Below are 24913 nucleotides of genomic sequence, written 5' to 3' on the forward strand. Positions count from 1 at the left end.
TTGGGCGGGAACGCGGAGCGCAAGTGCACGGCGGGAGACTGAGGACGGTATGGCGCCGGCTCAGCCGTCTCGGGTTCTGCGGTGCTGCAGCTGCCGCCTCTTTCAGGCGCATCAGGTGGGGTGGGCGTCTGCCTCACCCTCTTCCTTCTCAGGATGGTGGGCGAGATATGGCGGGCCGCGTCTCGTATGACCATGCGAGGTGACAGTGACGAGGCCGAGGGCTTGTACTTCATTGCTGTCACTTCACGACGCGCCTCTGGCCATTTTGTTTGTGTTTATTTGTTGTTGCTGAGGGTTCGGCCGAGGGCTGTGGGCGCGCTCTTCCACCAAGCTACCCCTAGCCCTGTGCATATCGGGTTTTTGCGTTGTTGTTGTAGAAACCACAGTAATTGTTTCTACTGAGTCGGCTCCCAGAGGATTCTAGCAGAGTGGCCAGGAACCCAGGTTAAAGAGTAGCGTTCTCTATGCAGAGCCTAGCCCGTTACACCTAGTGCCTCAGTTTAATTACAGTGAGTGGACAGTTTTGGGGGGGTGGGTGGGTTGTTTATTTGGTTCTGGTTTTTCAAGGCAGGGTTTCCCTATGTAGCCCTGGATGTCCTGGAATTCCTGTAGGCCAGGCTGGCTTCCAGAGCTCGGAGATCTGCCTGCTTTGGCCTCCTCAGTGCTGAGATCAAAGCTATAAACCACTACCACCACCCTGAGTGGACAGTTTTTACAGCCCTAGGGTTCGGATTTCATTCTATAGGTGGGGTCCATGTCTAGCATTCACACAGCCTAAGATCCCCTTAAGTCCAACTGGAATACAAGAGACCCTATCTCAAAGCAAACAAACGAATATAAAGTTTGGATGCCCTTTTGACATGTCCCTGGGTGGGTCCAGGTGTCGTTTTGGTGCCTCCACCTGTAGCTTTATCTGTGCGGGATTAGTCACCCCTCTACTCATTAAAGCCTGCATCAAGGACACCTGGTTAATGGGATGGTGGTTGGTGTTTGTTTGAGAGGCTTTGTTTTGTATCTCAAGCTGGCTCCAGGCTCTATATGCTGCCTCAGCCTTATTAGGCAGGTTCTCTACTCCTGGGCTATATTCCCAGCTCCAATCACAGTCTTGGTGGTAGTGGTTTTGTTGTTGTTTTCAGGTGTGGGATTTGGTTGGTTTTGATGACTTTTTCTTTTTCTCTTTCTCTTTTTAATTTGCTCACTTTACATCCCCATTGTAGCTCCTCCCTCATCGCCTCCCAGCCCCTCCCTCTGTTTGGTGGCACTTTAAAGATATAATTTCAGTATTTACCTTAGATGGGCCTCCAATTCCTTATCCCCCCTGCCTCAGCTTCCCAAGTACTTAGATTGCACATCATGACTCCATGCCATGCCAGATCTCTTTGTATTGTTTTTTAATTTTATTTTTTATTTTTGGGATTTATTTGTTTGTTTGTTTTGAGACAGGGTTTCTCTGTGTAACAGCTCTGGCTGTCCTGGAACTCGCTTTGTAGCCCAGGCTGGCCTTGAATTCACTGAGATCCTCCTGCCTCTGCCTCCCAAGTGCTGAGATTAAAGGCGTGCACTACCACCACCTGGCCTGTATTTTTTTTTTAAGATTTATTTATTTATTGTTATGTGTACAGTGCTCTGCCTGCATGTACATCTGCAGGCCAGAAGAGGGCATCAGATCACATTATAGATGGTTGTGAGCCACCATGTGGTTGCTGGGAATTGAACTCAGGACCTTTGGAAGAGCAGTCAGAGCTCTTAACTGCTGAGCCATCTCTCCAGCCCTGTATTGTTAAGCATAACATTTCATGACATTTCTTAAATCAACTTTAGTATCTTTATATTTTTTAAAAATTTTATAGCCAGGTGTGGTGGCACACGCCTTTAATCCCAGCACTTGGGAGGCAGAGGCAGGTGGATCACTATGAGTTTGAGGCCATCCTGGTCTACAAAGTGAGTCCAGGACAGCCAGGGCTGTTAAACAGAGAAACCCTGTCTCAAAAAAAAAAAAAACCAAAAAAACCCTTTTATGTGTATGAATGTTTGCCTACATATATGTCTGTACCACATGCAACCTGATACCCACAGAAACCAGAAGAGGCTCTTAGGTTTCCTGGAGTTATAGTTACAGACAATTGTGAGCTGGCACATGGATGCTAGGAACTGAACTCAGGTTCTTTGGAAGAGCAGCCAGTGCTCTTAACCACTGAGCCATCTCTCCAGCCCTGTTATGGGATTTTTCTATTTCGTTGTTAGAGATTAAATCTAGGACCCTGATCATGCTAGCTGCCACTGAGACGTATCTCTAGCCCTGGAATTTGTAATTTGTAATGTGTGTGTGTGTGTGTGTGTTTAATATGCATGCTGTATACAGGTGCACACGTGGAGTTCTACTCTCATTCCACCTATTTCACTGAACCTGGAGCTAGGCTGGCAGCCATCAATCCCTATTGATCCTGTTTCCATCTTTGACAGTCCTGAGAATACAGGCTCATGTGGCCATGTTCAGGTTTTCTCGTTGGTGCTGAGATCCAACCTCAGGCCCTCTTGCTTGCTCAGCAAATACATCTACCCACTGAAACATTTCTCTAGCCCAAATATAATTGGATTTTGCTTCATACAAATGACCAGTTTTCCCAGAACCCACCAATTAAATAGTATATTCCTCACCTAAAATGCCACCTACAAGCCGGACATGGCGGTATATGCCTTTAATCTCAGCACTTGTGAGGTAAAGACAGGTGGATCTATGTGAGTCCAGGACAGCCAAGGCTACACAGAGAAACCCTGTTTCGAAAAACAAAAAACAAACAAAAATGCTACCTTCAAGTCGGGCATGGTGGTACATACCTTTAATCTCAGCACTCAGGAGGTACAGACAGGCGGATCTGTGTGAGTTCGAGGCTAGCCTGGTCTACAAAGCAAGTTCAGGACAGCCAGAGCTACACAGAGAAACCCTGTCTTGGAAAAGGAGAAGAAAAAAAAAACAAAAAACAAAAAACCTTCAGGCTGAGTATATAACTAAGTTATTCCTGATTCCGTTCCACCTTGTTGAATGAAGTTGTCTGAGTTATAATTTCTAAACTTTTGTTGTAGGTGAAAAAGAGTCCCAAATGGACATGCAAGGCTTGCGGAGAGAAGCAGTCCTTTGTGCGGGTGAGTCTGACAGCAAAGCAGTAAGCCCAGCCTCGTGTTCCACAGCCAGCATCCCTGTCTCTCATAGTTCACCCCAGAGAGCTGCTGCGCCCTGCATTCCTTCTGTGTGCTGGGCACAGGGCCACCACAGGAAGTAGGAGGAGTCAGTGTTACACTCACAGATGTGCTGGTGTGGAAGGAGAAACAATTCACATGTGCTGGGGTTGAACCCAGGACCTCATCATGCTAGACAAGCACGCTGCGGCCAAGCTATGTCCCCCGCACCTGCAGGGAACTGCCTCTTGGTTCACTTGACCAACTATGTACTATCTCCTTAGGACAGAGTCCTAAATGTCCGTTGCTGTTTTGTTTTGCTTTTTGTTTGTTTGTTTGTTTGTTTCAAGACAGGGTTTCTCTGTGTAGCCTTGGCTGTCCTGGAATTCACACTGTAGACCAGGTTAGCCTTGAACTCACAGAGATCCACCTGCTTCTGCCTCCCACGTGCTGGGATTAAAGGTGTAGGCCACCACTATCAAGCTGTATTGCTGTTTTAAAGGTTATCTTTCCAGGAAGATTCATTTAGTTGAAGTGACAGGCTGAAACACTTTGAGGACGTAAAATCATAAGAGTGCTTGTCTAGAATGCATGAGGCCCTGGGCACACTCTCCAGCCTGTCGGAAAGCCGGATGTGATGGTAGAGACAGGAGGGTCGAGAGTTCAGGACCGAGGGGCTGGAGAGATGGCTCTGCAGCTGAGAGCACTTGCTTTTCTTACAGAGAACCTGGGTGTGATTCCCAGTGCCCACATGGTAGATCACAGCCATTCACGATGCAGTCTCAGGGGATCTAATGCCATCTTCTGACCTCTGAGAGCACCAGACACACATATGGTGCATAGACACACACACAGCCAAAACACACATAAAATAAAATGAATAAATTTAATTTTAGGGGGAAAAAAAGTTCAAGATCATTTGCAGCTACCTAGAACATTTCAGATTAGCCTGGGCTACATGAGACCTTGTCTCAATAGAAGGGAAAAGGTTTGATTTTTGTTTGTTTGGCTTGGTTTGGTATTTTGTTTGTTTGGTTTTGTTTTTCGAGACAGGGTTTCTCTGTGTAATAGCCCTGGCTGTCCTGGAACTCTCTTTGTAGACCAGGCTTGCCTCGAACTCACAGAGACTCACCTGCCTCTGCCTCCCAAGTGCTAGGATTAAAGGTGTGCACCACCAAGCCCAGCTTGAGTTTTTGTTTGTTTGTTTTTGGGTTTTTTGGGTTTTTTTGGGGGGGGTGGGGCAGTGGTTTTTTGTTGGTTGGTTGGTTGGTTGGTTTTTGTTTTTAAGAATGGCTTCAGCAGAGTAAAAATGATTGGACCTCTGTGAGTTTGGGGCAAGCCTGGTCTACTGAGTGAGCTCCACTGGGTGTCAGGAGAAATGGGCAGAACTTTGCCCTTAATCCTTGAACACGGCTCTCTAATTGAAAATCCAGCCAGGCAAAATGGCACATGCCTGCCATCCCAGCACGCAGGACACCAAAGCAGAATTATAAGTTCAAGCCTACTGTTGATGTTCTCTGTAACACCGCTGCCCCACACACACACCAAAAAAAAAAGCCAGGCATTGTCCTTTCTCCTGCCTCTCCCCAGCTCTCAGGGTTTCTTTAGACATTTCCGGTTCCTTCCCTTCAACACTTAGACCAGTTCCTTCCCTTCAACACTTAGACCACGCTGCAGGGGGTCCACAGAACCACCCTCAGGCAGGTGGGCTAGCCGGTTGCAACCATGGAGTCCTGGGAGAAGCAATGTGATTGACATATACCCATTTCTGGACCAGTCAGATGTGTAAAAGCAACTTTTATTCTCCTGGCTCAGTTGTTGTCTGAGAAGCTTACTGCTTCCTTCTGCCATCCTGGGCCTTGTCCTGGAAGCTTCTAGCCTCCATACAATCTAACCTAGGCCTAGAATGCTTTCAGCCTCTGAGACTTACTGCTTAATAAACTCACCCTTACTTGCTCTTTCTGGGCTCTGGGCTGGCTGGTTCAACTCAGTTGTGCTGGCTCAAAGTCCTCTCCCAGCTGACTTATTTAATCTGGCTTCTCTCTCAGCCTGGAATTGCTCTGCTTGGCCTCAGACTAACTCAGCAATCTGCTCTAATCTTCTGGCTTCTTCTCATTTTCTGGCTCACTCTGTCTTCACCTGAGTTCTCTCCCTCTCCCCACCCCCCTTGCAACCCATCTCTCTATTACTGTCCTAGTAAAGTAGCTCCCATCTCTGTAAACTGCCTCCTAAGTAGTTTCCCTTTCCTCTCTGTTCTCATGAGAGCTGGGCGTAAACTATTCTGTCAAATCTTCTGCTTGGTCACCTTTTCTGTCACTCAGTTAGACATCACTTTCTTCTTTTCTTTTCTTTTCTTTTTTTTTTTTTTTTTTTTTTCAAAACAGGGTCTCTCTGTTAGCCTTGGCTGTCCTGGACTCACTATGTAAACCAGGCTGGCCTTAAACTCACAGTGATCTGCCTGCCTCTGCCTTCCGAGTATTGAGATTAAAAGTGTGTGCCACCTTGCCCAGCTTAGACATCACTTTCAAACATAGGTGCTTCCTTCTATAAACTAATTTTACCTTCGTTTGGGATTAAAGGCATGTATCACCACACCCGAGCCTAAGCTTTTCTTTACCTGATACTTGTTCCATATCACACTGGCCTTGACTCAGATCTGCTTGCCTCTGTCTCCTGGATTAAAAGTGTGTTTGTAGTCCAGCCGGATCACACAGACCTAGAAGGTCTTTGGATGTGATGTCTTGCCAGGTTCTGAGTTGACATTTCCTCTACACAGATTTGGCTCCGCTCCCAAGATAGGGCCTGCCTCAGCTCGGTAGATTGGAGCATCCCATGTAGGGACGGCTACTGTGTGCTTAAATCCTTCAGGAAGGCAGGCTTCACCTCGGAGCCTGTACAGTGGTGCTCACGTATGGCAGCTTAACCTAAGGAAGTTGTTTCTGTCCCTCTCTAAAGGACACTGAAGTGCGTATCGGGAGCTGCTGACATTTTGTTGGTCCCAAAGACAACAGAATGGCCTGCAGCCAAAGGATCAAGAGCGTTGGGGAGCTCCCAGGAGGCTTCTAGGGCCAGGCTCAGAAGTAGATGAGGCTGCAATAGGAAGAGCTAGTATCAAACCCTCACTTAGCCCAGACTGGAGCATGGAGGAGGATGCACCTCAGCGTGCAGTGAACGTACCCCACTGCTGTGCCAGATGCGGGTTATCTGCCTTGCCATCCCCTGTGCCCAGCTCCCCTCTCGCCATCCTCACTGACCATGCTGCAGACAGGGCTAGTCTCCCTTCTGGACCACAACTGCTGTGGCCAGTCAGTGACCTCTATGTTACTAAACATAGGCTAGTCCACAGTCCTCACATGACAGCTCATTGGCAGCATTTGTCTTGTAACTTTCACCTCCTTGAAACACTTCCTCTTGGACTTCCAGCTTATCTGCTCCTGGCTTCCTGGCTGTTGTTTCCATCTTCTCACTGGTTTCCATATCTCCCCAATAGACTGCACGCCTTCAGTTCTCCAGCTGCCCTTCCGTTGGGAGAGAGCACTTGCAAGGGTGGAGCCCAGAGGTAGAGCCTGGAGTGCAGGGGTAGCCTGCAGATTCCAGGCCTGTCCCCAAGCTCCTGCGCACCACCTCAACTCATCTGTCTCCTGATTTCTCAACTTGGGTTTACTCTCCAGCGCCTCAAATGTGAAAAGTAGGAAAGTAGCAACTCTAACCCCGCAAACCTGCTGTTTCCACAGTGGTGCCCAGCGCTTCAGTGTCACGCTTCTCTTTCTTTCTTTCTTTTTTTTTTTTTTTTTTTTAAGATCTGTACGCCAGAGGAGGGCATCAGATCACATTATAGATGGTTGTGAGCCACCATATAGTTGCTGGGAATTGAACTCAGGACCTCTGGAAGAACAGTCAGTGCTCTTAACTGCTGAGGCATTGCTCCAGCCCAACTCTTCTCTTTCTTGTTTGGACTAACTCACATCGATCCACCTGTCTCTGCCTCCCGAGCGCTGGGATTAAAGCTGGCTTCTTTTACATTCTTTATTAGCAGATTTTGTCAGTTCTGCCTTCGGGTAAGATCCAGAGTGTGGCTCCATTTAGTTGCCCTACCCGAGCTGCCCTCTCCCTTGCACGCTGTTTACAGTAGCTTCCTGACTCACCCACTTATTTTTGTCATCAAGTCTCTTCACAACACTGCAACCAAAGGGAGCCTCTGAAAGCACCGTCTTCAAAAGGGCGTGTGGTAGCCAGGCGGTGGTGGCGCGCGCCTGAAATCCCAGCACTTGGGAGACTGAGTTTGAGGCCAGCCTCGTCTTTAAAATGAGTTCCAGGACAGTCAAGGCTACACAGAGAAACCCTGCCTTGGGAAAAAAACAATAAATAAATAAATAAATAAATAAATAAATAAATAAATAAATAAGGGCATGTGGCTCACAGCTGTATCCAGTGCTCGTGATGGAGACAGAGGGTTAAGAATTCAAGGTCAGCCTCAGCTAGGAAAAGGTCAAAGCCAGCTAGAATGCATCAATCTGTTTCAAAAAAGAAAAAGAAACAAAAAGAAAAGGTCCTATGTCATATCACTGCTCAGCTCAGGACCCTCAGGTGGCTTCCGCTCCATTTTTGCGAGAGGAGTGCAGCCCGGAACTGTGGAGTCCGATGTTCAGATGGCAGGAAGAACGGCTACAGGCCGAAACACTTCCTGGTGTTTATTTCCGGAGGGAACAGATTACTGGGAAACGAACCCAGGTTCTTGAACATGCTGTACACCGGGCAGCCCTGGGCAAGCTCTCAACCTGAAGCTTCTCTCTCAGTGTAATGCCTTTTCCTCCCAAGGCCAGCATTCAGATCACTGCCATGAACGTCACTGTTTGCCTCTAAGCTGCACACTGCCTGTTTGAAGCACAAATACGAACACTTAGTACACATCATCAACATTACAGTTCATCATTCCCAGCTCACATGTGCCTGAGCAGTGGACAGGCCGAACAGATTGAACTCAGCTGTCTGGGTGCTTTAGTTTGGTTTTGTTTGAGACAGAATCCTGCTCTGCAGTCCAGGCTGCCCTCAGATGGGCAGCAGTCCTCCCGTCCTGCTCATGAGTGGTGGAGTTAAAATCTTGTGCTGCCATGCCCTGCTTTGCACTCAGCCACCCACCTTGTCGCGTGGACATCACACATAGAGTGTAGCTGACCCCAGCGAGCTCCCTCACACCAGGAGGCCACAGGAGTCCTCTGTCCAGCAACACAGATATGGTGGCAGGGAACAGTGGACACTTAGGGCACGTCTCCTCTGCTCACAAACATGCTCCCCTGTCCAGATTGGCTTCATCTAAGGCACAGGTTCAGCATCAGATCACAGCCGCCCTCAGTGTCCACGGAGGCCTTCTCCAGGGTGGCGGGAAGCCCTGCAGCCCCTGCATGTCCTGCAGAATGCTTTCTTGACAGGGATGAATGGGATCATTATGTTGCCCAGGCTCCTGTGCTCAGTGAGCCTCCTTCCTCAGCCTCCCAAGTAATTGTGACTTACAGACTCATGTGCCACTCTCTTTCTTTCTTCCTTTTTTTTTTTTTTTTTTAGACACAGAGCTACATAGCTCTGGCTGTCCTGGAACTCACAAAGATCCACCTGCCTCTACCTCCCAAATGTTGGGTTTAAAGGTGCGCCACTACTCCCAGATTGTCTAGCCCACTTTAAGTCACCTCTAGGTGACGTGTAATAGCTCAGATAGTGTGCATGTTGTATACAGTGTTGGGCTACATTATTTAAGGAATAATGCCAAGAAAAAAAACCTATACATGTTCAGTGCAGACCTTTCTCCTGAGATCTCTCCATCTGCACTTGCTTGATTTCCCTATGCAGGCTGACGTTGGCTTTGGTAAATTCTGCCTGCCAGTGGGATGGTCAGAAAGACCAGAGCCTGTTTACTTATAAATCTCTCCAGAAAGAGCGGTCAGACCTGTGGGGATTTTGTTGTTGTTTTTTGTTTGTTTGGTTTGGTTTTGATTTTACAAGATAGGATTTCTTTGTATAACTCTGGCTGTCCTGGAACTCCCTCTGTAGACCAGACTGCCCTCAAGCTCAGAGATCGGCTGCCTCTGCCTCCTAAGTGATGGGATCAAGGGAGCGGACCACCACAACCTGGCTAGACCTTAACACTGCCTTAGATTTGCAAGTGTCATCTTAAATGTTTTTCACCATTCTGCTAACACGTAATTCTTTTTTTTCCTCTCAGGCTTATGGTGAAGGCTCTGGTGCTGACTGTAGACGCCATGTCCAAAAGCTAAACCTGCTGCAGGGACAAGCATCAGAGCTGTCACACAGGTACAGTGTTTTGATTAGAGTGGTATTTTACCTCATTTGCATGTTGATTAAAGGGTGGGAGTTTGCAGTGGGTAAATTCCTTACAAGTCCATGTGCTAAGACATGACAGGTTAGACGCCCTGTCAATGAAAGTAACTAGAATGTGTTACTAGCTAGAAGCTTTAAATGTTTATTTATTACTGTCGTGTCTGTGTGTGTATATGTGCAAGTCAGGGGACAGCTATGTGAAGCTGATCCCACCTTGGTGTGTGTTCTGAAGATCAGTCCCATCACTCTGGCTTGTGCAGCAAGTGCCTTGACCTGCTGGCTGTGCGGACCTCGGCAGTGGCTGAAAAAAAAAACCCTCTCCGAGGCTTTGACACACAAGGAAGCCCTCCCACAGGCATCAGCCTTGATTCTCACCCTGAAGAGCCTCGTGCTTAGAGTTGATTTTCCACTTATCTGAGGAAGTGGAGGTCAGTGCAGCTCTTCTCTGGAGCAGCCTATCTTCAGCCCACCCTTTGAGAACCCCACAGACAAAAGATCAGGAGTGAACGTGCAGACTTTAAAGTCCTTAACTGCTCAAGGAAGCATTGAGCATGAGCAGCAGTCAGAGGAGTCAGACCCACAAAGACTTTCAAATATGTGTTATGTGCTTACTGTGTCCAACCAAAAATCGGGCAGGGAGGGCAGGGCTGACGATCCGAGACTTAGAGATAGTTCAGTGGAGCCGGGAGACGGTGGCACACACCGTTAATCCAAGTACTTGGGAAACAGGTGGATCTCTGTCAGTTAGTCTGAGTGCAGCCAAGGCTACACAGAGAAACCTTGTTTTGCAGAAGAAGAAAAAAACAAAAGCCAAGTGGAAGCTAGGTATACGTGGGTGCCTGTAGTCTCAGCACTGAGGAGACGGAGGCTGGAAGAGCAGAAGTTAGGGTTATCCTTGGCTACACAGTGAGTTCCGGGCTAGCCTGAACTACCTGAGAACCTATCTCAAAATAAATAAAGCACCCAGATGGACAGGCATATGGTTGAGGTCTGGAAGGCTCACAAGCTGCCGAGTTTCCTTTCCCTTGGAGTTAGGATATGCCACCATCTTCACACATGTGTGCTGTCATTCTCACCGCCTCCCTGTGAGCTTCCTGTCATTGGGCTGTCCCGGAAGCTCTCTGAACCCTGCCTTTTGGGCTTTTATGTAGATAAACATGATTGCTGATGAGCTGACAGGAAGTCTCAGCACAATCTGTCAGCTGACAGTCTTGGCCTCTGTGCAGCATTCCTCTCAGTGCATGGGGGCATGGCCCTTCTAGAATGAAGAGGCCGTGGTGACCTTCTGTTAGACAAGGGTAGGACAAAGAATTTGTGCATAGTTCTAAAACAGAAAGACAGGACAAGATTCAAGTTTCTGTGACGCACCTTGGGATGGGGAAATTGTGGTTGGATGGTCTGTATGGAAGTGGCAGTGGCCCTAGAAGCAGAGACACAGCTCTACCCCAGTGGCTGCAGGCCTGAGTTCGTCCAGACACCTCCACGCAGGTGAAACGGATTCTTTTTTGTTTTACATTTTTGAGGCAGTGTCTCCCTACATAGATAGCCCTGGCTGCTCTGCATCTCACTCTCGACCCAGGCTGGCCTTGAGCTCATACAGATCTGCCTGCCTCTGCCTACCAGTATGTTTTTACTGTAGACAGAGTCCATAACCTTGTTGGGGTTTTTTGTTTTGTTTTGTTTTGGTTTTTGGTTTTCTGAGACAAGGTTTCATTGTGTAGCCTTGGCTGTCTTGGACTCGCTTTGTAGACCAGGCTGACCTCGAGCTCACAGTGATCTGCTTGCCTCTGCCTCCCGAGTGCTGGGATTGAAGGCATGTGCCACCATGCCCAGCTTCCAATACCTTGTTTGTCACAAAAAGTTACAGGTTTATAGATAGGAAACAAGTGAATTCAAAGGTACACTTTGGTTTTAAGCTTATTGTTGGCTGGACGTGGTGGCACATGCCTTTAATCCCAGCACTGGGGAGGCAGAGGCAGACAGATCCTTATGAGCTCAAGGCCAGCCTGATCTACAAAGCGAGTCCAGGACAGCCAAGAATACCTAGAGAATCCCTATCTCAAAAAAAAAAAAAAAAAAAAAAAAAAAAGACTTGTTTGTTTTTGTTTTAAGACAAAGTATCACTGTAAAGCCCTTGGTAGCCTGAAGCTCACTAAGTACACCAAGCTAGCCTTGAACTCACAGAGTTCACCTGCCTTTTCCAACGGCATATTGGGGTTAAAGACATGGGCCACCACACCTTGCAACATTCTAGTTTGAAATATCTCTATAAAAGCGAATATTGCCTTTATGCCGGCAATAGGCAGTGAATTTTGTTAGTTATCTCAATATTCTCAGGTCTTAGCTGTTAAGAGAATTAAGCCAGGCTTGGATGAGGGGCTCCTTTCTCTTTTCTTGTTCTCCTTCTTGTTTGCTGTGTGAAACTGCATTTGGAAGTTGGGTGGTGTGGGTGGTAAAAGAATTTACCAAAGGCAAAAATAGACAAAGAGAGAATTTATTGCAATACACTGAGGTAGGGGGCGAGTTTCCAGGGTGGGATCATGGGACTGAAAGGGAGCTCACAGTTCTTTATAGCAGATGAGGGAACAGTTCCGTGTGAGCTCTGTAAGTAAGTGGACAGGCTGGGGTCCGGTAGTCTTACTGAGTAGTAAAGTTCACTGTGGAAGAGGCCAGGCTCGGGTGTAAGGCACTGGGTCACAGGGATCAGGCTTCCAGTGATGGTGACCGCGCTATTAAAAGTGGGACTTTTGTTTTTACCTTTGGCCTTTTGTGCCTACATTTTCTTCCTCACAGACGAGCAAAGTCATGAAGAACAGGCTTCAGGTCTTCAGAGCTGAGGGGCGGGAGGTGCTCCTTAGCTGTGATGCTACAAAGGGTCCCAAGGTCTTATCATGTAGACACTTGAGAGCCATTTGGAAGAGGGGAGCAGCTGGCACAGGCTAGACTGGGACATTGTTGGGAAACCTAGAGGTTCTTTGTGGCAGGAGACAGGAGTTGATGGTGGTACCAATTGTTAACATTCCTGAGACAATACTATCTGGACCTCGATGGCCCTAAAACTTCCAGAAGATTGAAGTAAGGTCCAAACCATAAAGCAGAATTACAAATTAAGAAGGCAGCCATGTGGTGAGGTAGAGGCCAACCTGAGCCTGGTCTACAAAGAGAGTTCCAGGACAGCCAGAGCTGTTACACAGAGAAATCCTGACTTAAAACAAAACAAGAAAAGACATTTTAAAAATAAAAAAGGCTTTTGAATTTTTATGTGCATTGATGTTCCACCTGCATGTATGTCTGTACAAGGGTGTCAGATCCCTGGAACCGAAGTGCCATGCTATTGTAAGTGCCGTGTGGGCACTGGGAACCACGCCAGGCTCATCTGTAAGAGCAGCCAGTTACTCTCAACTGCTGGGCCATCTCATTTGTTTGTTTGTTTGTTTGTTCATTTAAAAATTTTTATTTATTTATTTTATATGTGTGAGAGTTCTACTTGTATGTACACCTACATGCCAGAAGAGGGCATCAGATCGCACTGTAGATGGTTGTGAGCCACTGTGTGGTTGCTGGGAATTGGACTCAGGACCTTTGGAAGAGCAGACAGTACTCTTAACCTCTGAGACATCCCTCCAGCTCTGTTTGCTCATTTTTAAAACAAAACCTAACAGTATAGCTTTGGCTGACCTGAATTTACAGAGATCCCCCTGATTCTGCTTCCCAAATTCTGAGATTACAGTGGTGCTCCACCACTCCTGGCCACTTAAAACAAAAACAAAAAACTAAAAGCCAAACATCCTTAGGGATTTGAGGAGCTCTGTGTCTGCTTTGACGTTTCCCCTTTCCCATATGTCATCTGTTGGGAAGGGGCAGGCTCTTGTTGGCCATGTGGCTTTTCCTGAAACCCTGCAGTGACTCCCCTCCTTGGAGGATGTGTACTGGTAGAGTCCCACCTCTGGTGTCTTCATGGCTTCTGTGATCAAGAGGACAAGTCATTTCCTGGCCTTGTAGGGCTTCTTCAGTGTGGCCCTGTTGTTCCTGGCTGGCCTTAGAGAGGGGCCCCCAACAGAGCCTGTCCTTTTGACCCTTCATCTTCCTGGCTCAGGTCTCCAAGCTTTGGTTGTTGAGCACCCAGGACAGTGTTAACAATCTTGAAGAGAAAGGAATGGACTTTAGCTTAACTTGTGTAACTTTTAGTTAGAGCTTAAAGGAAAAACAAGTTTTGTTGGCTCTGTTTTTTTACAATAAAACTTTATTATACAACCCAACTAGCTTATACAAGAAGGAAAAAGGTTAAAGGGACAAAAGAGTGAACCTTCCGGTAGCCGTTCCACGGGACGGGTTCTTAGGTGTCTCTCTGGCCGTGTGCTGGTCCAGCTGGTCCGCTGCTCTCCCCACACTCTCCTGCCCAGCTGACTTTGTTGTTCTCTCTTTCCCAACTCCCTGAGTCACGTGGGAAGGGCCGTCCCCTTCTCCCAGTGAGGGTCAATTAGAGAGACAATAGTCCAGGTGGGGTTCCCAGGTCTGCTTCCTGAATTCCAGACCCAGGATGGCTCCACTCAGTCTGTCACAAGGTATTCATGGGGTGCCCCAAGGGTAAAGCCCGCCAAGACTGCTCCCACCTGTGACAAGGCTTATTCTTTCCCACAAAGTTTTAAAATAAAATTTGACTTTTTAAACTCTTTTTTTATTTGTTTGTTTTTTGAGACAGAGTTTCTCTGTGTAGCCCTGGCCTCACTTTGTAGAGCAGGCTGGCTTTGAACTCACAGTGATCTGCCTGCCTCTGCCTCCAGAGTGCTGGGATTATAGACATGTACCAGCATGCCTGGCCTTTGTTAACTCATTTTTAAGTGGTTAAAAGCCTGACAAACTTAGCAGAAAATATAACTATTTTGATAAAACATAAAATTTGAGTTTATAGCCTGGCATGGTGGCGCATGCCTTTAATCCCAGCATTCAGGAGGCAGAGGCAGGCGGATCTTTGTGAGTTCAAGGCTAGCCTGGTCTACAAAGCAAGTCCAGGAAAGCCAAGGCTACACAGGGGGGGAAAAATCAGGGCTTACAAAATGGCTCACTGGGTAAAGGCATTTGGTCTAAGAACAGACCAAGAGAACAGACTCCAGGATTTGACCTCTGACCTCATCACGCATGCCCTTCTCACAAAGTAAATAATAGATGTGAAAAGGGAAATATTTATTCCTGCCAGACATGGTGGCACATGCCTTTAATCTCAGCACTGGGGAGGCAGAGGCAGATGGATCTTTGAATTCTGGTGTGCTGCCTTTTTGGTTTTTTGAGACAGCGTGTTCCTGTGTATAGCCTTGGCTGTCCTGAAACTCACTCTATAGACCAGGCTGGCCTTGAACTCACAGAGATCTGCCTGCCTCTGCCTCCCGAGTGCTGGGATTAAAGGTGTGCGCTACTACTGCAAGTTTTTGTTCTTATTGTTCTTTTTTCGTTCTGAAAAACAAAAAGTTATTTTACTTTAGGGCAAAAATATTCTTTTGATAAACAAAAATCCTTCAATCCCAAAAGTACTTTCATGCTTCCTAGACTCACTTTGTAGACAAGGCTACCTTTGAACTCACAGCAATCCACGTGCCTCTGCCTCATTAAGCACTGGGATTAAAGGAGGGCACCAACACATCCAGCTGCCATTTTTTTCTTATTTAAGTGTTGTTTACTTTCTTCCTTAATATGCTAAAATACTTACTATTGAAGATCTACTTATGGGGCAAAGCAATGTAACATATAAACTTAACAATATGTTAAGAGAACTGGGTCTAAATTATGTATTGCATAATGTAATAGTTCAAGATTATCTGTTTGCAAGTTGTTCTTTCTGGGGTAAGTCTTAGGCAGACTTCACTGTCATTTGGAATGTAAAAAAAATTCTTATAAACATTTGTTTCTTCTTCGTCCCACATAAGTCCAAGAGTTACAAAATGTTACATTCCAAAAAAAAGCCAGCCAAGATGACAAAAGTCCTGCCCTGAATGACCTTCAGTTAATGAGATTATCTTAGGAGAAAAGTCAGAAGGAAGCAGAGCATGCAGAACCAAAGAAAAGACTTTTAAACGTTAACCCTGTGTTGACAGTTGTAGACACAAAGACATCAGTTCTCCTAAGAATTGAGAGAGGCTGATGGTGGCTTTTCCTGTGGGTCCAGTGACAGCAGGCCGGATCAAGAACACTAGTGCTTTCACAGGATTTTCTTCTTCCCAGGAAGCTAGTCAGTGATGAAGGCCCTGTGAAGCTGTGGCCCTGAGAAGCAGGCCTTTCCTGGGATTTAAGTTGCTGTCGTGTGCTTCTCTAGACTTTATTGTTGTCTGTTTGCCCTGTAGTGGTCTCATTTTTCTTCCAGAACAGTCATTTTTTTTTTCTTTAAAAACAAAAGACTTTTTAACATTTATTTGTGTAGTCACCAAGGAATGGTGAACATGGCTTACCTATGAAACAGGAGATCTATCTTTATATTATGCCCACAGACACATGTGTGGAGGCCAGAGGACAACTTGCAAGAGCTATTTCTCTCTTCCACCATGTGAGTCCTTGGGGATTGAACTCAGGTAGTCAGGCTTGGCAGCAGGACCTTTACCCTCTGAGCTAGTAAGACATCATGGATCCTACTAAGGTGCAGCCACACTTCACTCCCACAGAGTCCTGTGTCCTAAGATAGGGCACCCCCGAGAGGACCCCTGCACACTCATGAAAAGAAAACTTGGGTTCACTTTGTAGCCACCCACTATTCTGGAGTCAACGTGTGCAGTCAATAAGGCTCACGCGCCCTCACAAGGAGACTCACAGCCTAACATTTGGCCACAGATCAGTCTTGAAAGGACAAGCCGTAGTCAACTGTGTGACTGTCAGATCAGAGTGTCTGTTCAGGAGGGGAGCAGTAGGCCTATCCTCCTTCACACATCCTGCTTCCTCCACTCTGGAGAGCAGTGGTAGCAAGTACCAGGGAAAAGGAAAGGGAGGAGAGGGTGTGGGCAATTCCCAGGAGGAAGAGAGTAGCCCCTACCCATATGGACCACAGCAGATGTGGTCCTCCGTCCCTGCTGCTGTCTAGGAGTTCGTTTCCAGATGTCTTCACTACACATCATCGCTCCCAGGGGTCAGGCTCCCAGTGATTGGGATCTGATGAAGTGTGGGATTTCACTGTAACTTTTGGCATTTTTTGCCGGGGGTGGGGGGTGTCCTGGAATCACTTTGGGGACCAGGCTGGCCTTGAACTCACAGCGATCTGCCTGCCTCTGCCTCTCAAGTGCTAGGACACTTTTAGCCTTTTAAGTCTCTAAATCTTCCCTCAGGAATATGAGCCAAGGAGCAAGAGTTAAAAACAAACAAACAAAAACAAAGAACAAAAAAAACAATAGACCATGATGCCATTACAGACTAAATGGAGCTGAAGGGACCTAGTGGCCAATGGGTCATAACTCAGTGGTCTTGTGGGACATGGGAGAGGCCCCAAGTTCAGTCCTGAGCACAGCGCGCGCGCACACGCGTGTATGTAGAGCAGCGTGTGAAATGATAAGGGCAGAGCGTTTTACAAACTCAGAGAGTTAACATTCTTAGGCAACACAGCAAACCCTAAACATAAACTCATTGTTCTGTCTGCAAACAGCAAGATTCTCTGTGTGGGAAATCTTATAAGGCTACCAAACTCAGCAATATCCCGAGAGCCATGGTCGGCATATGAACAGTGAAACTGTGTTTCTGTGTGAATTCAGGGAACACATGGGGACATTTTATTTTTTCCAGAGCTGAGGACCAAACCCAGGGCTTTGCACTTGCTAGGCAGGCGTTCTACCACTGAGCTAAATCCCCAACCCCGGGAATATAACTTTTAAAATCAAGGACCAGGGCCAGTGAGATGGCTTATTGAGCAAAGGCGCCTGACAAGCTACGCCTCAGTCCCTGGGACCCACAGCGTAGAAAAAAACGTGACTCTTAGAACTTGTCTTTTGACCTCCCTTCTTTCTTTTCTGCTGGCATGTGTATCCACACACACATAAACAGATAACTGTAAAAAATTTTAAAACAAAGTCAAGGGTTATAGGAATGTAGGTCAGTGATAGAGCGCTTGCCGATCATGCAGGAGCCTTTCTTCTGTCCCAAGGCTGAAAAAAGTGTTTTGTTTTTCTGAAACTGATCCTGAAATTTACATAGGAATGCAAAGAACCTCAGATAGTTTTTTTTTTTGTTTTGTTTTTAATGGTTTTTCTTGAGACAGGGTTTTCTCTGTGTAGCTGCCGGTCACAGAACTTACTCTGTAGACCAGGCTGGCCTGAAATTCAGGCTGCCTCTGCCTCCCCATCGCTGGAATTAAGGCATATGCCACCACTGCCAGGCAGCTAAAATAATCTTTCTAGAAGGAAATTGGAAGTCTTCTTTAATCTGGCTTCAAGATGTACCATAAAGTTTATGGTCTTGGGACAGGGTGGGTGGTTGTGTTGGCAGATAAGCTGGGGCAGCTGACAGGTTCACTCCTTACCACATTCTGAAAGAAAAACCAGCTTGTGAATAAAGGAGCCAGAGTCTATCAGACTTTATAAACTGGCCAAACTGCGAAGAGGAAAAAACCCTACTAATTCCTCTATCTTCCTTGTGGTAACCTTGCCAGTTACAGAAAAGATAAAGCAAGGGACAGGAAATGTAGTTTTAGTCACGACACTGGGGAGGGCAGCTCTCCCTTTGTAAAACCCCAGGCTGCCTCACCCCCAGTGTGGATAGCCTGTTGTCACATCAGCAGGCAAATGACTAACTTTTAAAACCATAGTAGAAGCCGGGTGTGGTGGCGCAGGCCTGTAATCCCAGCACTGGGGAGGCAGAGGCAGGTGGATCAACATGAGTTGGAGGACAGCCTGGTCTACATAGTGAGACTCTATCTCAAAAACAACCACCACAGGGCAACAAAGAACTCACCGAAATTTATTAGGATAAATACTAGCCAGTCGGTACAAGCCTGTAATCCCAGAGGCAGAGGCAGAGGCAGGCAGATCTCTGTGGGCCAGTCTCCGTTATAAAGTGAGTCCAGGACAGCCAAGGCTATACAGAGAAACCCTGTCTCGAACAAAACAAAACAAAAAGATAAATATTATATCCCTATAGGTTACTTTTCAAAGTTAAAAAAGTAAAGGCCTACCTGGGCAGGGGTGGCGCATGCCTTTAATCCTAGCACTCAGGAGGCAGAGGCAGGCAGATCGCTGTGAGTTCAAGGCTAGCCTGGTCTACAAAGCAAGTTCAGGAGAACCAAGGTTACACAGAGAAACCCTGTCTCAAAAAAAAAAAAGAAAGAAAGAAAGAAAGAAAGAAAAGAAAAGAAAAGAAAAAAGAAGCAAAGCCAGGCATGGTGGTGCATACTTTTGATCCCAGTACTTGGGTGACAGAGGTAGGTAGATCTCTGAGTTAAAGGGCAGCCTGGTCTACACAGAGAAACCCTGTCTCAAAACACACACACACACACACACACCCCTATACCTATACCCAAACTGTGAGCTGACTCAGCAGGTAAGAGCACGTACTGCCGCATGTGATAACCTGAACACACATGGTAGAAGGCAAAAACTGATTCTGATTCCTTTGGGTTGTCCTCAGACCTCAGTACCTCAAGTACTGTGGCTCATATCCACAATAAATGTTAAAAGGGGCCTGGAGAGATGGCTCAGAGGTTAAGAGCACTGTCTGTTCTTCCAAAGGTCGTTAGTTCAATTCCCAGCAACCACATGGTGGCTCACAACCATCTACAATGAGATTTGGTGCCCTCTTCTGATGTGCAGGCGTACATGGGGACAGAATACTGTGTAAATAATAAGTATATAAATATTTTTTTTAAAGGGGGGGCTGAAGCGATGGCTTAGTGGTTAAGAGCACTGGCTGCTCTTCCAGAGCATCTGGGTTCAATTCCCAACACTCACATGGCAGCTCCCAACTGTCTCTCACTCCAATTCCAGGGACCTAACACCCTCATACAGACATACATGCAGGCAAAACACTAGTGCACATGAAATAAAAAAATGAACAAATATTTATTTTTTAAATGTAAAAAAGGGAAAAAAACAAATCTGCCTTAGTGGTGGCCTATGCCTGTAACCTCAGCATTCAGGATACAGAGGCAGGATTGCTATGAGTTTGAAGCCATTCCTGCCTGCACGGCAGGTTCTAGGCTACCTAGAACTACTTAGCTGTGTAGTAAGATCTTCTCTCCTAAATAAAATGGGGGCAGGAAAGGGATGAGGTAGGGGAGATCTGCCTTTAGGTAACAGGTTGCAGAAGACAGGGCAGACAGAGGAAGAGAGCAGGACTCTGTTGACTCTCAGTTTGACAGTGACGGCATTAGGAGAAGAAGCAAGCCATCCTAGACTGTCAAGATGCCCCAGTCCGTGGGTTCAGCCCTCCTTCCCTTTCTTGCCTGCTGCAGTGCTGCGAATGGAACTTAGAGGCTTGTCACTGCAGGCAGCCCTGCATGCCAGCCCTGCTGCAGTAAAGGTCTTAGCTCATAGGAAGGAGAGCAAGGCTTGAGGCAGTAGCTGGCAGGGTATTATTTACCCAAACTGGGGTGTGCGTGTCGGAAGACAAATTGTAGAAGTCAGTTTTCTCCTTCCACTTTGTGTCCCAGAGTCAAACTTGGGTCATCAAGTTTGGTGGCGAGCACCTTTACCCACTGAGTCATCTAGCCAGCCCAAACTCGTGGGTTGATCCTGTAGGATCAGGCTAGGTGTTTTCTACATGTGGTGGTGTTTCTTTCTTTCTTTTTGTTTTTTCTTCCTTTTTTTGTTTTTTGTTTTTGTTTTGTTTTGTTTTGTTTGTTTGTTTGTTTTGTTTTTGTTTTTCGAGACAGGGTTTCTCTGTGTAGCCTAGCTGTCCTGGGCTCACTTTGTAAACCAGACTGTCCTGGAGCTCTCCGAGATCCGCCTGCCTCTGCCTGCGAGTACTGGGATTACAGGCGTGTGCCACCACCGCCCGGCATATTGTTTCATTCTTATAGCCCCATGAGAATTGCTGGCTACTTTAGGCTGGTAAGGTAACTGAGGTTGGGGTTCCCAGTTGGAATTTGGGGCTCACTAGAGAGAATCCAGGCACTGCCTGAGGTGGACATGGCTGGTCTCTGCCCTCCAGTACTTGTATGCAGATGTTTCACCTGGCTCTCCAGCCTCTTAGTCACACTTCCTAAACTGCCAAGCAATAACTATGTCTGTAACCGCCCCCTCCCCCAGGACAGCACTAGCCTTGCCAGGTCCTTGTAACCCACTTGCTTCACCTTCCCTGTCCTGCATCTTTCTGGTGGTTTCACAGGGTCATGTTTGCCATCTTCCCTTAAGGTCTGTGGATGAAGCTGTAAGTGCCAGCGAAGAAGAAAATGGTGGCCCTCAGCAGGCTGGGAACGGGACTCAGCAGGTAAGCTAGTGGTTTCTGTCCCACCCTGAACCCTGGGCTGCTGTGTGAGGGTTCCACTCAGGATTTGCCAAAGAACAAAATTACCAGACACTTAAAAATCTCAGTCAGCTTTATCTGCCAGTTAGAGCCGGGCAGTACTTTAGCACTCCAGTGAGCTGAGCAGGTACCTGATAGACTAGGCAGGGGTAAAAGAAAGAAACTGACATCTCAAGTGGCTACCTTGTAAGGTCAACAGGGAGGCAGAACCACAGGGAAGTGACTGAAGGGCTCCAGTCAGCCTCCTTTTGGGAATAAGTATCATCTCAGAGAGAGCTGCGGCATCCGTGCATGGACAACCCACCTGTTTAGGACACTGGGCCACTGTCGCACTCTTGCTCTCCAGTGCTTCCGTTCCAAGTTAGTGATGGGGACGTTTTTAGCCCACGGCACTCAACTTTTCACTTTAGTCAGGTATAGTGGGATCTTGTGCAGAAGCTGAGCCCAAAAGTATATGTATTAACAGTATCCATTAGTCATTTGTTTGCCTCGTGTGCTCAAGGCTGGAGAATCAATGCCTAACAACAACCACCAAAGTCCTTGGTTCAGCAAATGCTCATTGACGCATCCGAATGACAGACACAAAGGTGAAGGAGCCTGTCCCTGTCTGGGCATGGTGGTGCACGCCTGTAATCCCAGCACTTGGACAACAGAGGCAGGTGGATCGCTGTGAGTTTGAGGCCAGCCTGGACTACAGAGTGAGTTCCAGGACAGCCAAGGGCTACACCCAGAAACCCTGACTCAAAAAACAAACAAAAAAGAACCTGTCCTTTTCAAAGGTGCATGATCTGAACTTTTCTTGTCTGCTTGGGAAGCTCCCTGAATGTGATTGGTTTCACTCTGCTGCTGTGTCCCTCTTGTCCCTGTGCTGGGGGCAGGTGCTGGCCTCTTTGCTTGGGTAGAAAGGTGTCCAGGAAACCCACAACTCTGAATCTTGGGAACCACACCGCTCTGAGGTGGCACAGTGTCCCAAGAGAGGGGTCTCCTGAGACACGGGAGCCCAGGAACCACACAGCTCTGAGAGGAGGCCTCCTCAGCAGAAGCTTTGCAGCTCCCAAGGGAGGGTTTCCCCAACCCCAGCTGAGCTGAGGAGCTCAGGAGCCTCAGCCCTGTTCCTTTGCTTCTTCTCTTCTGGGCTTCTTGGCTTCTTCTGAGCAGTCACACCAGGCAGCAAATCCTGGCCCCGTGCAGGGCCTGCTGACTCCTATTCCCAGCCTGCTGAGGTTCATAGCATTCTTACTATAATCACTACCTGGGGCTAGGATTGGGATGCATCTTAGGGTGGACCACTTGCCTGGTGTTTGTGTGGTCCCAGGTTGGAACACCAGCAATTACTCTCCTCTGGTTGTGTTTGAAAATTCTTGAGTCACCAGGGCAGTGGTGGTACACGCCTATAATTCCAGCAGTCAGGAAGCAGAAGCAAGCAGATCTCTGAGTTCAAGGCCAGCCTGGTCAACAAAGTGAGTCCAGGATGCCAGGACTATCACACAGAGAAACCCTGTCTAGAAAAAACAAGTGAAAATAATAAAAAACGACTCCCTCATCATCATGCCTTTGCTCATCACGGAGGACCTTGGTTGGGGAGTGTTGACCTTGGGAAGGTTTGTGACAAGCTGTGCTCTGCTGGGCCTATGTGCATCATCCTTCTGGATCCGTGGTTCTCAATTTGTAGGTCTCTACCCCTTTGGGGGTGAGCAGCCCTTTCACAGAGGTCACATATCACATGTACTGCATATCAGATACTTGGATTACGATTCATAACAGTAGCAAAATTACAGCAATAAAGTAACAATAAAAATAATTTTATGGTTGGGTCACCACACCATGAGAACTGCATTAAAGGGTGGCAGCATTAGGAAGGTTGAGAGCCGCTGTTCTAGAGTCTCAGGGCAGCCTTGTCTGTACCGTGCTCTACTAAAAGTCCTTCCTGGTGATGAGGGAGAGACACAGGTCCCCAGAACTTTGACCTAAGTGTTAAGGGGTGGGCTTGGGCTGCTTTAAGACTCTGAGGCTTGCCTTCTGTTCTGACACTTAGGCACTGTCTGAGCCCCTGGAGTCCCGTTGGCTAAAGTATCTGGACAAGGACTGTGAGGACCGGGAGCTGGAGAGAAGAAGAGCAGCTCTTGAGACACAGCCCTCAGCCGGTGCTGAGTGGCCAAGTCTGCCCTGCAGTACAGCCCGACCCAGGAAGAGGTGCCAAGCGGGTCTCATCCAGCATCCCCTGCCCACTGAGTCCTGAAGGGGGGTTGGTGAGCAGCCCCTAGAAGTCACTAAGTGGGCCCCTCGTGTTGTACTCCAGTGGGAGGGGGCGCAGATGGACAGCAGCCATCACTGCTAACCCTCAGACTGCATGCTGCCGGCAGAGGAGAACAGAAGGCTAGCTAGGCCACCCACCTGAGTGCCGTAAGTCCATTTCTGAGGAGGCTGAAACCGGAGCACCAGGAGTTTAAGGCCAGCCATGGAAGTATGGCCAAAGAAAGCAGTGGGCCTGGGAGTTCTTACTGTGACGTTTCTCCAGGTTTCCATGTGTCTCAGTAAGTTTCTGGAACAACTTCTTTAGGCTCAGGGCCCTGCATGGCTCTCAAAGGCCGTAAATTACAATTTCAAGTAAAAATAGCTTAATTTAAACTACAAACCAGAGAAGAGGCCTGGCTGGCTGTTCCTCGAGGTGGCGTAGGAATCTATAAGGCATGAAAAGATCCCTCCCCGAGTCAGGCCAGGTGATCAGTTGCGCTCTCTGCGACCATTGGATAAGAAAGCTTAATGATTGACAGCACTTCTCTCCCTCTGCCAGGAAATGGAATCAGAGCACAGAGCAGTCTGCACTCAGCCTTCGTGACCAGGACTTGGACAGTGTTGAGGACAACTTTGAACGCCAGGTCAGTGGCCATAGAGCCTACATAAGATTGCATGGGTGTCTGCACGCACGTGGACACACACATGCAATGGTAGAGCTTTGGGCCAGGGCCTTGTGTATGGCAGGCGTGAACAATACTGCTAAGCTATGCTCCCAGCCTCATGGAATTTGTTTGGTGTTTGTTCTTGGAGCCATGGCCTTGCCACACTGCCTAGCCAGGCCTCAGACTTCTCGGCTCAGGTTATACCATCTTTTCTGTGTCTCATGAGCTGCTGAGACTGCAGGTGTGAGGCTTGGATAATATCTTTCTTCACAATTGATGATAGATTTATATACTAAAAAGTCCAATTTCCAGTGTGATGTTATCTTTTCTGCTTAAAGCTACATCCTGAGCTAGGTGTGGTAGCACATACCTCTAATCTCAGCACTCAGGAAACAGACACAGATGGGTCTCTGTGAGTTCAAAGCCAGTCTAGTTTTCTTTTTTTTTTTCAAGACAGGGTTTCTCTGTGTAGCCTTGGCTGTCCTGGACTTGCTTTGTAGACCAGGCTGTCCTCGAACTCACAGCGATCCGCCTGCCTCTGCCTCCCGAGTGCTGGGATTAAAGGCGTGCGCCACCACGCCTGGTTCCTCAGTCTAGTTTTCATAGCAAGTTTGAGGTGCTGTTTCCGCCCTCTCCCCACCCCACAAAGGCCAACTCCTAAGCCAGGTGGTACAAACCCATTATCCCAGCAGGAGGCTGAGGCAGGAAGAACATAAAGTCAAGGCCATTCTGACATACAGCAAGATACCATGGCCACCATCCTTTGCAGTTAACTCACAGCCAAGAGGGCATCTTGAGACCTTGGAACCAACTAAGGCTGGCAAGTAGGGTTTGAGGCAAGTGTTTTCATCCTGCAGGGTGGAGGAACTTTGTTGGCCTGGTCACAACAGTAGTCGCCCTAGGTTTCCATCCAGGGAAGTACACTGCTCACTTTATACAGTGTGCTGATGCTCAGACCTAGCAGGCCCCGCTGCACACTCAGCACAACTCAATGTAGATTTTGTTTTGCACTGCTATGGAAGCCCAAAGAATGAAGTTCTTGCTCTTTCAACTCCTCTGGCCCTAAGAGGTTAGCC

At 47.5% G+C, this 24913-nt stretch overlaps 1 protein-coding gene across 1 annotated transcript in view; it reads left to right on the forward strand.

Moving 5' to 3' along the window:
• Mrnip (MRN complex interacting protein) overlaps positions 1–24913 on the forward strand; it is a 26524-nt gene continuing 1611 nt past the window's right edge. The window contains exons 1-6 of the mRNA XM_051167426.1: positions 1–115; positions 3085–3144; positions 9395–9483; positions 20826–20901; positions 22973–23130; positions 23732–23816. Coding sequence (XP_051023383.1) covers positions 50–115; positions 3085–3144; positions 9395–9483; positions 20826–20901; positions 22973–23130; positions 23732–23816 — 534 coding nt within the window. The 5' untranslated portion in view covers positions 1–49. The remainder of the gene's footprint in view (positions 116–3084; positions 3145–9394; positions 9484–20825; positions 20902–22972; positions 23131–23731; positions 23817–24913) is intronic.

The sequence above is a fragment of the Acomys russatus genome, chromosome 25 (genome assembly GCF_903995435.1).
Source record: "Acomys russatus chromosome 25, mAcoRus1.1, whole genome shotgun sequence".
Taxonomy (NCBI): Eukaryota; Metazoa; Chordata; class Mammalia; order Rodentia; family Muridae; genus Acomys; species Acomys russatus.